This window comes from Callospermophilus lateralis, chromosome 1, assembly GCF_048772815.1.
Source record: "Callospermophilus lateralis isolate mCalLat2 chromosome 1, mCalLat2.hap1, whole genome shotgun sequence".
Taxonomy (NCBI): domain Eukaryota; kingdom Metazoa; phylum Chordata; class Mammalia; order Rodentia; family Sciuridae; genus Callospermophilus; species Callospermophilus lateralis.
In genome coordinates, this window is record NC_135305.1 from 62,987,697 (window position 1) to 62,999,796 (window position 12,100).

Below are 12,100 nucleotides of genomic sequence, written 5' to 3' on the forward strand. Positions count from 1 at the left end.
TGGGCTGGTTATCAACATGTAAACTTTCTCATGTGTCTTTTTCTGTGTCCCACAGCAATAAATTTACAAGGCTTTAACATATGCTTTTCATCTGTTGTTCCCACTTCATGTTTGCCTCTGAAAATAGCTCAGTACAATAGTATCTGACTATAATGTTGATTTGAGGCTATGTAGATCCATTTTATACCCTGAGCAGACACTTTTCTTCAATGTGGTTGAGTAGGACTGACCAAAAGTTTGTGCCAGTTGACAATTCTTTTTCTAAGATCCACTTTGTCAAGCCAGATACAGGCTTCACCAATCAAGGTCTTTTTCATAAACTTCCCTCCATTGGAGAAAAGCAAAATCTATAAAAAGAAATAGTCAAAATTACATACTTATCCGGGATCACCAGTAAAAGCATGACATTTATATTTTAAAAATGTGGAGTATGGTCATAGATGGAGAGGAATGACAAAGGAGCTTTGAAGTGGAGAAAAAATATGAGCAAAGATTGGAAGCTTAGCCTGATTTGAAAAGATTCTGGAGTGACTGGAGTATTGAGTGAGTGGAAAAGCATACAAGGAGCTATGACTAAATCAATAAAACTGAAATTCACCTTGAAGGACTCTGAATGACTAAAGATAAATGGCAACCCAACTAGTGTTTTTAAATGATAACTCAGGTAAACAGTGTGATAAAATGAATTAAAGGAATAAAACATGAATGACAATTTGGCCATATAAACTACCAAAATAATGTGAATAACAAAGATGGGAGACAAAGAGGATTAATGGCAGCAACATGGAAGTATGAGGAATCAATGTAAAATTAACAGAATGGCCAGAGTAGAAAAGAATTGGTAGATGACTGGATCAAGTGAGTGGGCTACAAAAGTATAAATAGTTTTGGGAGAGATGCTTCTAAGGATTTATCATTTTCTCAAGTGTCATATAGTATATGATAAGTAAATAAATATTTAAAAATCAAATAGAAAATGGATAAATAAATCATGAATGAAATTTTAAAAATAGTAACTATAGAGTTACCTGAAGAGAATGTCCAGCAGGACTTAGGCTAAATCTAAAAGTTTCATTAAATGAAGGCTCTCGATCATGTCTACATACTCTTGTTTTTTTCTTGATCACCTTTTTTTGGGTAGAGATGTTCATGACATATATTTTCACATATAAATCTGAAAATAAGATTCCATCCCAGTAAGTTTCCATAAACCAGATAATTTTCTACTGAAAGAACTATAATTTCATGCTGAGAGTTCTACCTATATTTTACACAAAGGCAATAAATGGTGTACAATTTGTTTCAGAAAACATAAAGTGATTAAAAACATACCAACTTCTTATCAACTTGGATTTGTTTTCTTGTTGATTAATAAATATAATTGTCTAATTTGTGTGCTGAAGAATCTAACCAAAAACTAGGAAAAAATTGACCTATACAGCAGAAATTTTTTTCATATCTATATATCTCTATCTATCTATCTATCTATTCTTTGATGTATATAAATGTGGTCAGTATACTGACTACATTTGAATTAGTGTTTCCTATAACATTTAAGACATGTCCCAAATAAATTTCTAGATATATTTACCATTGTCATAAGATTACTTACCTGGTAAATGATCAGGAGACTTAAATTTGTAGGTAATATTTCTGCACTGGAGAATTTCAACTATCAATTGTTCACCATCTGTTTTCATTTCCTTTTTCAATGCAATTTTGATTTCTCCCATTACCTGTGTTTTAACTGAAAGAATTTAATAAAAAGTTGAGGAACATGTAATGCCATTTATTAAATATTAGTTCAATGCATTAATTTATTGAATGCTTATCAAATGCTAAACACCTTATTAAGTCCTATGGATATACAGATGAATAAAACACAGTCCAAACTCTTAAGGAGTAAATAGTCCATTCAAGAGATGGATAAATTAGACAGCTACTTATAACAATGTATGTTTAATATAATGATGGGCTAGTAACAAAGGAGGTATGAGGACTTATAAGTAGATGTGTTATTCAGATGTAGATTTTTAAGAAAAAGAGTAACAGATGAGATTATAGGAAGAAAAACATACATAACAGAATTCTAATATAATTTATAGGAAATAATAATAAGTCATGGAAATTCAAGAAGTTGCTTGCCAACAATTGCTTATTACCAGGCTTGCTGCAGAACATTCACTAACACAACTAAACATGATTGTACATTATTACTACTACTTCCTGTTTCCTTAGTAAAATAAATAGCTAGCAAGAATATGTAATAATATTATTGTCTAAAGCAAGATATGATGAATGATCTAAAGGGCAATCAATGCATTTCCTTCCAGTGTTCTATCTTGGGTCTTACATACTGGAAGAAGTCATTCATACTAGGTCCAATCCTTTATTTCTCCACTCATTATTTATTAATTCATATATTCATACACAGACTCTTGTGACAACAAATATTTTATTTGCCATCCTACACTGTGCTGAGCATTCTACTACAGAGAAAGAACACAAGAAAATTAAACCATAACCAATCACATGCATGGTTATTGGTTTCATGACTTTTCCATCTCCTGGGAGACAAATACTAATCAGATTATTTCCACGATAAATGTATGATTAGAAAGAAACAAAAGGCTCTGAAGTACAAAAGCATGATTTCAAGAGAGTCTGAAACAAAGCAACACTTGCCTAGGAAGTACTGCCTGAGGTGAAACCAGAATGAGAAAGAATTATCCAAGTGAAATTGATGATGAAGCACATTCTTATACAGAGGAGGAATGGTGTTTTCACAAATGGAAATATTGTATGGGAAATGAAGGCCCATGTGATACTAAAATATTTTTAACTGAGGTCATATTGTTGACTTGATTTTTACCTTTTAGAACACAGAAATCTCTTGATGGTCTAAACACGACTGTCAATTATTTGTTCCCGAGCATTTTGGTCAGGATTTATTTATACTCTTAAAAAAATTGAAGATCTTCAGAGAACTTCATCTATGTGGATTATATCTGTTTACATTAGAAACCTTAAATTTCTAATTTTAAATAAAAAATGTGAACATATTTAAAAATTAATTAATTCAGTTAAAATGAAAATAATGTATTTGTAAATGTTTTAGTGAAAATTAACAAATTTTCTAAAATAAAAAATGTTATTTTTCAAATTGCACAAATGCTTGACTGATAGAGGACAGATAGATTCTTATGCCTGTGTCTACATTAAGTCAAGAGTAATATGTTATTTTAGCAGGAGTATATCTGAAATCCAGTCTCAGATGTTTAGTTGAAAAGGGGAAGGATATTTTACTGTCTTTATCAGACAAATGTGGATATTTTTTGATAGAAAACTAAAACTTTTACAAGAGGTAGTTTCCTAGGATGAGGGGCAATGAGGAATCTGAAACCAAATCAATGAACTTTCTGAACTATTGTTTTATAATCCATCATTTCATACTGCACTTCAAACGGATCTGATTTTTTAAATTTTGCTTTTGGTTTTGTGGTCTTACACATACAAGGCAAGTGCTGTATCACTGAGTTTTATATCCTTAGCACTTCTTATTTTTTTTATTTTGAGACAGGGGCTTGCTAAGTTTCCCTGGCTGACCTGGAACTTGCCATTCTCCTCCTTTGTGAGTAGCTGGGAATAGAGTGTGTATAACCATGCCCAGTTGAACAGATCTTTTGACTCTGCCTAAGATGATAATAAATATGTCAGTCTAATTTATGAATTGAAAAATATTGAGTTAAAAACTAGGAAAATTTGGTTCATATGCTACAAATCAATCAACTTTGTTTTTATTTCATGATATATTAGATGTATAGATCAAATTTTCGTTAGCATTTTTGTTTGGTTAATAAAGCAAGGCCTAATTTTATGCTATATATAAAAAACAAAATTCCAGTTTTGTTCTAGACTGTCAAAAATGCAGAGACTGGCACATATGTCAGTCATATTCAGGTCAAAATGGAGTGAACAAGAAGAAAAACTCTGTATAAAATCAAAAATCTAGAAATCATAATGAAGATACAATAATTATGAATGTCTATGAGTCATTTATGTAATCATATAAACAAAACTATAAAATAAGAGGATAGGAGATATAAGAAGGAATAAAGAGAATAATAAGAGAAGACTTTAATTATTGGTAGTAAAAGGCAGGCCAAGGGCACTAAAATAAGTAGACACAAAATTGAGGCACCAAAACTGATAAAGTAGAGCTAATGGATCTATATCAAACAGTATACCAAGAAAATTCAATCGGCATGGCACATTCACAAAGATTGATGATACATTGTGTTACAAAGATGACATCAATAAGTTCTATAAAACTAAGCTATTAAAAAATTCTTTGAACATACATAAAAAGCCAATTCTTAGGTGAATGATGAAATATTATGAGAAAATAGTAAGTTCTGCAGAATTAATGATGATTAAAACACTGCAGCAGAATCTGTGAGTTGAAGTAATGATCAGATAAAAATCATTATACTCCAGTCTCACATGAAATAAGGATCAGAAGAAAATACATATACATTAATATTCTTTCAATAAATTTTTTAAAAAAATAATTGCTTTAAATTCCAACTACAAAATCTAGAAAAAGAACAACAAAGAAAAACAAAAGTATAAGAAAATAATAAATTTATATAATAAAATTAATGAGGTAAAGAGTATAAGACAGTATGTAAAAATAATAAATCAAAATTCTTACCCTTTGAAAAATAACAAAACAGAAAAAAACAGTTAAGGACATGCAGTCCTTTTTAGTATGGTAGCACTCTTTTTTCAATGATTTTGGTGTAAAACATTGACATTGACCTTCATGAATATACTCTAATACTAATTGGCCAACATTCTGTTTGCACATTCTTTTATTTTTTAAATGGGAGATCTTTCCATATTCTTTTATATATATATATATATATATATATATATATATATATATATATATATATATATATATATATATAATCCTTATTTTATTTATTATGTGGTGCTGAGGATCGAACCCAGTGCCTCACGCATGCCAGGCGAGCATGCTACTACTTGAGCCACATCCCAAGCTCGTGTTTGCACATTCTTGACAGATAGGAAAGTACAAATGTCATCTAATATATTTATTAGAACCTGCAGGTAAGAATCCAGTTCTGTGTACTAAATATTTTAAATAAAACTTAACAAGCCCATCCCAATGATCTGTTCTTTTCAAAAGGACCTTCACAGGAGAATAGTCTCCAAAATAAAAAAAAGAAAAAAATAGGACAGGTCTTAAAATCTCTTTCTTTTAACATCTAGAGAAATTGGGGGAGGGGGGGAAGAAAGGAAAAAATTAAAAATGTAGGAAAGTGTTAAGCAGTAGCAACCAAAGAATAAGTTATAGTCTGCTGTCAGAAGACCTAAAAATTGGTGTTTAGGAACAGAAGGTTGATTCTAATACAGCTTAGCAACATTCCTGAACACACCATACATCACAGGAGCTTGCCAGAAAAAGAGAAAGGTTTGACAAAATCCTGAGAATTATCACTAAATCCTCTATTACCAAGAGGTAGATGAACAGTGAGCGCAGACTGTTGAGGAAGAGTCAAGCTTAACTGCTTAACTGCTAAGAGGCCAGCAGTTTTGACACATCACAAGGAAGTTATGAGAGGCTCAGTAGATTAAAACAAAACAAAATGAAAAAACCAGACAGGGTTCCCTACAACTGGTGTTACAAGATGAATCACAGGAGTGCACAAATCTTTGTGTCTTTTTGTTAGGATTAAGATACTCCTGTGTTTACTCTGGTGAACATAGGCAAAAAAACATTCAACCAATCAAATCCCAAAAAGGAACAAAACCTAGTAAACTAGGTTTGTAAACACACCCATCAGGTAACTGTAACTCTTTGCTCTAAAGGAATATAAAAGTAGATAAAAATAATACTCATCTTTCAAACCACACCTGGAATAGAGGGAAAAAGAGGACTCTATAGAAAGGGAGAGAGTCATGGAAGTGTCCTTCCCCAAATTTGGACCCAATAGAACCAATAGAACTTGTGGACAGAATTAATAACACTAATAAGCATGAGTTTTTTTTTTTTTTTTTTTTTTTTTTTTGGAGAAATTCACTTTTATAGGTCATAGTCTACTTGTATGCCTAAAATCCCAATACACCCACCAGTGAAATTTGTTGTTGCTTTCCACCTTCTCACTCAGGGAGAAAGGTGAATTAAAAACTTGCTAAAGTTCCCAAGTCATCACATTGTCTGTTTCTTTCTTGGGAGTTTAACTTCACATGCTTCACAGTGTGATACCTGTGAAATTTTTGATGAGTTGCTCTCGGGTCAAAGATTTTTCTGGCTTGCACTTCCATATTTCTCCTGAAGGAAGAGGATGTGCTCACTGAGATTATGTGAAAGCTGTGGATGTGCTAATGGTGGTGCATCATATCTATCATATCTTCTATTTTATACCATCTGGAAGCCCCTGTCTTTTGAGGCAGATGCCTGGGTGGAGACTGAAACTTCTGTAACCATGTCTCCACATGGTAGGCAGCAGCTCATGATCTGTTTGACTTTGAACCCAAAAGCGTATCTCACACCCAGAGGATGTGCGCTGATGTTTTAGAATAAAGAGCAAATGGTGGTTGAGAAATGCTCTCACCAACTTCCAGGTCTCTTGATATCCTGAACCCTGTGTTTCTTTGGTGGTATTAAAAGAATAGGAATTATAAGTTAAAAGAAAAGATTTTGAATGTTTTCACTATGTGTTTGTGTGTGTGTATGTGTGTGTGTGTGTGTGTACGTACGCGCATGCATGCACACATACACACATACACACACACCATAAATATTTAAGGAGATAGAAATGTTTAACCTGATTTGAACACTACAAAACAGATACAAGTACCAATATACCACCTATACTGCTTAGTAGTCCAGAAACTTGTGTAATTTTTATGTGTCAATTTTTAGAAAATAATAAAAGTAATACTACTCTAGAGGAGATATTTATCCTGTAGGGTGAAACAAACCTAGAAATTAAGACTAGAAAGAGGGAGAAAAGGAAGGAAGAGGGAGGAATATTTGAGAAATGAGATAGCAAAATAATGATGGGGATTATAAAGTTAAATACACAACCAATCTCATTTTTAAAGTATTAATGAATTCAAAACATCAGGGGATGAAATTAAACAATACAAAAATGAGTATTACTGGGCTGGAGTTGTGGCTCAGTGGTAGAGCATTTGCCTAGCCCATGTGAGGCAATGGGTTCAATTCTCAGCACAACATAAAAATAAATAAAGGTATTGTGTTAAATAAATAGATATTACTGTCACAGAGGAAAGGCTTAAGATAATATAAAGAAAATATATAAAGATGACAAGTTAGGAAACAATGATAGACATATAGAACAGAAAGATCAGATTAAATATAAACAGTCTTTCAGAAAATGTAAATTTGAAAGAATAGAAAGCAACATCTATTTTAAAATGTAGAAGTCTTTCTCCAAAATAACAGAAAAGTAGATCTATGCATAGAAAGAGCACCCATATACTTGGAAATATTGATAAGTTGACATATTGACATACCCAATATAATGCTATACTTCACAGATACAGAAAATATTCCTTAAAAATCCATGAGGAAAAGGGAACATTGATATATAAAATAAACACTTAAAAATATGTATGAGAGTATGAATATTAATAGACTAAATGACTATTTGAGAACATAACATAAGGAGTAAGAGAAAGAGGAAGAAGGTGGAAAGGCAGAGAGGAAAACTTGAAGATGAAATCCAGGCAAGCAATCAAATAATGGAAGAGGAAATTGGAAGAGAGCGGAAGGGAATTGATCTACTTATGTTTTCATGTAGATAATCAATAGAATTTAAAATTGAAATATAGTGTTAAAAATCACAAGCCCTCGATATTCAAATATTTAATTTGTTTCTTAAGTAATGAAAATTTTCTTGAATTAATAGGGATAAAATATTTATTGAAATTAACTCATTCCTTCATTTTTACTTTGATTTATTCTTTGTTAAATTAAAAAATGATATAATCATTTTTTTGGACAAAGAACATAAAAATTTAATTCCGTTTTAACAAAATTGAGTCCTATTATCTCTTTTGCTAGCTGAAGTGTCCCAACTGATGTAATTGTCAGCTTGTCTTACTTTTTTGTTTTTCACGGCTTTGCTTTTTACACATTCTCATTACAATATGCAGCAATCTTCCCACTTTTTCCTCTTTTCCTTCGCTTCCCTTTTTTCTTTTCATGGTGTTGGTGATGAAACTTAGATGCTAGAAAAATGTGAGGGACACCTCAGTCCCCACTTTTTTCTCCAGAAAAAGTTTACATGGATTTTTTTCTTTAGAAACTATGTGTATGTCCTATCTAAATGCCTACATTTACAGACATATTTCTATATCTATGTAATATATATTTGGGGGAAATGTATTTTAAAATTAACAAAACAATCATCTTACAAAACAAATTAGTACAATAATTTCTGTTTTACAGATGAGAAAACAGTGGCTTAGATATTTTAAATAACTTGCTATGCTGTTAAGTGACTCAACTAGAACTTTAATGTATATCTTCTCATTTTAAGTCCAGGATTTCATTCTCCCATGAACACCTTTCATTTTCTATGAAAGAGATCATTTAAAGATTGACTCATTTGTGGGAATATTCATTTTGAAGGATTTTTTAAAAAAATATCAGAATGAAGGCATTTTTAGAGTCTATTTTTCTGCTTTATTTTAGCCATACTGGACCATATCCTGGACATTAGCAGAGAAGGTACATCCAGCAACTGTCCACATTCTTTAGACCATGCAACAGTATTCCAGAAGTTATTGTCTGCAAGCAGACATTAGGTCAATAATGTAGTTAAATAATAATAATAATAAAAAAACCAAAACAACTTTTTTTAAAACAACACAACTTTTTGAAGTACTCAGTAATTTGAGATCCCATTTGTTTAAACATGTGAAGTGATTTACAAGAAGTGAATGTTGATTGATATTTATTCTAATTACATTATTGGAATCTGTAACACCTGACATTGTGTAAATTGAGTTTTACTATCAGAATTCTCCTGCAGCCTCAAGCAACTTTGTTCAGTGCAAGACATCTTCATTTTAGGTAAATTTTTCTTTAATAGGCAATGCTAAATTAACTGAAAGTGAGTAACATGTGGAAAAGAAAAGAAGGAAAGAATTGTACTCAATAAAAGGAAAGTCTGTGTAAGGAAACCAGTAGAGTGCAAATAAAATTCTCATCAACAGATTTTTTTGCATTTGCAAATTTCTATTGCTATTTTTACTATATACCCATGAGCAGATCAGTGGAACTAGCTAATCAAGTCTAAATTGGTGTTATGTAAGGTGTATATTTAGCCCTGACAGTCTTCCACCTCATAATTGTCACCTAGCTCCCACTGCTCACTCCAAAACTAAGAAAAGTCTAATAAAGAATTAAGATATAGTTAAAAGGAAACAAATAAGCAATCCTGACTTTTAGCCCTATGAGAAGACAGGCAAGTCCACTAAATTTCTCTGGTTTGTGTTTCCTGCTATGTAAAGTGAAACTATATAATAAGATTATTTGTCTCTTTTAGCTCTATAGAATAATATTTTCAACATTTTCTAAATAAAATAACATAGCTTAGTTCTGGCCCTCCAATAACTAAACCTCTTCTGTAAATATTTTTTTCTGTTTGTTATAGAAATTGTTATTAATGTTCTAACACCTGTCAATAGACAGAGTAAGGTTGCATATTTCCTCATATATAGTTTTCTTTACCTCCCTTTAACTGCTTTTTACTCTCTAAGTTTCATACATGTGAAGATTTTTTTCTTTTTAAAGTGACAAGATTACCAAGTTAAACAGCACAATGCCTGAAATGGTCATTACTAATGAACAATAATTCTTATTTCTAAACATTATTTACAGGGTTTTTGTTAAGAATTATATTTACTTGAGAAAAATAATCGAATATACTTGTGAATATAATGTGATGTTTTGATATACATTTAAAATATGGAATTAGGAATTGAAGCTAATTAAATCTTTCACCTCCCATAGTTATATTCTTTCAGCATTATTGATGCAATAAAAAATCATTCTAAAACTAATTGATAATGTGTCTGTACCATTAGGTCAGTTGCTTATATACTCAGAAAAAACAAAACAAGAAAAATCATGTCTTAAAGTATCTATATGTCAATATATTTTAAATTCAATTTTCTATGAAAGAAAAGGAAAGGAAAAGAAGCCATTTTTCCACTTTGGTGAACTTGTCAGAGAGAGAAAATAAGCCCACTATAATTTATTCTATTCACCAGTCTTTCTCTATAATTTCCAAACAAGTGTATTAAAGCTTCCCTGAAGTCTATAATAATTTCACTTTCCCTCTTCAAAAAGTTCAAAGGCCTTTAGACTGTGGAACTCAATAATTATCCATCTTTCCTTTATACCATATCCTCAAGTAGAAAGAAAAGTTGCTAGATTTTTAAAACAGGTCTGGCCATCTTATTTGTATTGAATTTCATCTCCTGATTTGATCATTTTGTTGAGGCTACGCTAAAGTACTGACATGTATTTTAATTCTCAGAAACATGTTTTCTGGACAAAATTTCTTAGCTATAAAGAATAATTTATATGTAAGGACAAAATAGAAAGAATGAAGGAACCACATTATTTATCCTACTTAGGTTTGAAAGAGGGAAGCAAAATGGAACTAATTTGTTTAATTCAATAATGTATTAGATTTTATTCCAAATGCCTAATGGTGTGACTTCCTGGGGTTAGTTCTTGATAAATTACTTTGTTTGTACAATGAAAATGACACTATGCAGCTATCTCCACTATCCAGCTCTCTTTCTACCTACCTGGCTATGAGATGACTATAAATGTTTGAGTACAACAGTTTTTACTAACATCTACCATGAGTAAAGATTTAGAAAGCAAATACCTATAGTAGGATTTGGAAACTGCTAAGGGACCAGATAAAATCCTTTAGAGAACAGCTTATTAGATTTGATTTCAAGGGAGGAAAAGAAAAAAAAAAGAATCTTTAACCCTAAAATATATCAATAAATTAAATTTCTATTCTTTCATAGTATATACTCATCTGTAATCAAATAAATAATATTATACTATGAAGTGATATATACCAATTAAATTATTAAAATAGCATATGTACATTTCTATCATTATTTCTTCTCAAACATATGAAATAAAGTAGGAATTATTGCTCTTACTGCCCTTGCTTTAAACTAAGGCAGTGTTTTAGTCAGTTTTTTTTTGCTACTGTGACTAAAAGGTATGACCAACACAATTGAGAGGAGGAAAAGTTGATTTTGGGGTTCATGGTTTCAGAGGTCTCAATCCATAGACGTCAAGCTTCATTCACTTGAGAGGCACAACATCGTGGTAGAAGAGTATAGTGGAGGGAAGCAGCTCATATGATGATCAGTAAGCAGAGAGAGACTTCACTCACCAGATTCAAATGCCCTAGATAAATATATACTCCACAGCCACACCCCCCAATGCCCACCTCCTACAGCCACACTCTCCCAGCCTTTAATTACCACTCAGTTAATCCCTATCAGGGGATTGATTTAGTGATTGGGTTAAGATTCTCACAATCCAATCATTTCTCCTGTGAACCTTCTTGTATTGTCTCACATATGAGCTTTAGGGGAATACTTCACATCTAAACTGTAATATGATGCTACAACTAGATTAGATATTTCCAGAAATATGGTTTAGAGTTATTGGAAAAATAATAGTAAGCTGTGTACCATGTGATAGTAACTTTGTGCCAAGTTTATGTGTGTGTCTCTGTGTCTGTATGTGTTGGGCAGGGAATTTGGAATGGGATAGGGCATCAGCAAGTATGTGGATTTGTGGATGGGGGTGCTCAGAATTTGTGGGAAGGTTGTACTAAAAAGATGAAGCATGATCAAGACAGGAAATAAATGCTCACCCATATCTTTTCTAAACCATTAATTTATGAAAGGGTACTTTGTTATGTGCAGGGAGTTATGATTGACTTGAAGGACAATTAGCATGTATTCAATTTGTTGAACAAATATTGTATTC

General features: G+C 31.7%; 1 protein-coding gene across 2 annotated transcripts in view; it reads right to left on the minus strand.

The window, feature by feature from the left end:
- Positions 1 to 206: 206 nt before the first annotated feature.
- The window catches only part of Pclo (piccolo presynaptic cytomatrix protein), a 403,000-nt gene continuing 391,106 nt past the window's right edge, over positions 207 to 12,100 (minus strand). For both annotated transcript variants that reach the window (XM_076862544.2, XM_076862539.2), the window contains 3 exons: positions 1,613 to 1,747; positions 1,029 to 1,174; positions 207 to 347 (listed from right to left, as the gene is read on the minus strand). In XM_076862544.2, the coding sequence (XP_076718659.2) occupies positions 207 to 347; positions 1,029 to 1,174; positions 1,613 to 1,747 (422 nt within the window). The remainder of the gene's footprint in view (positions 348 to 1,028; positions 1,175 to 1,612; positions 1,748 to 12,100) is intronic.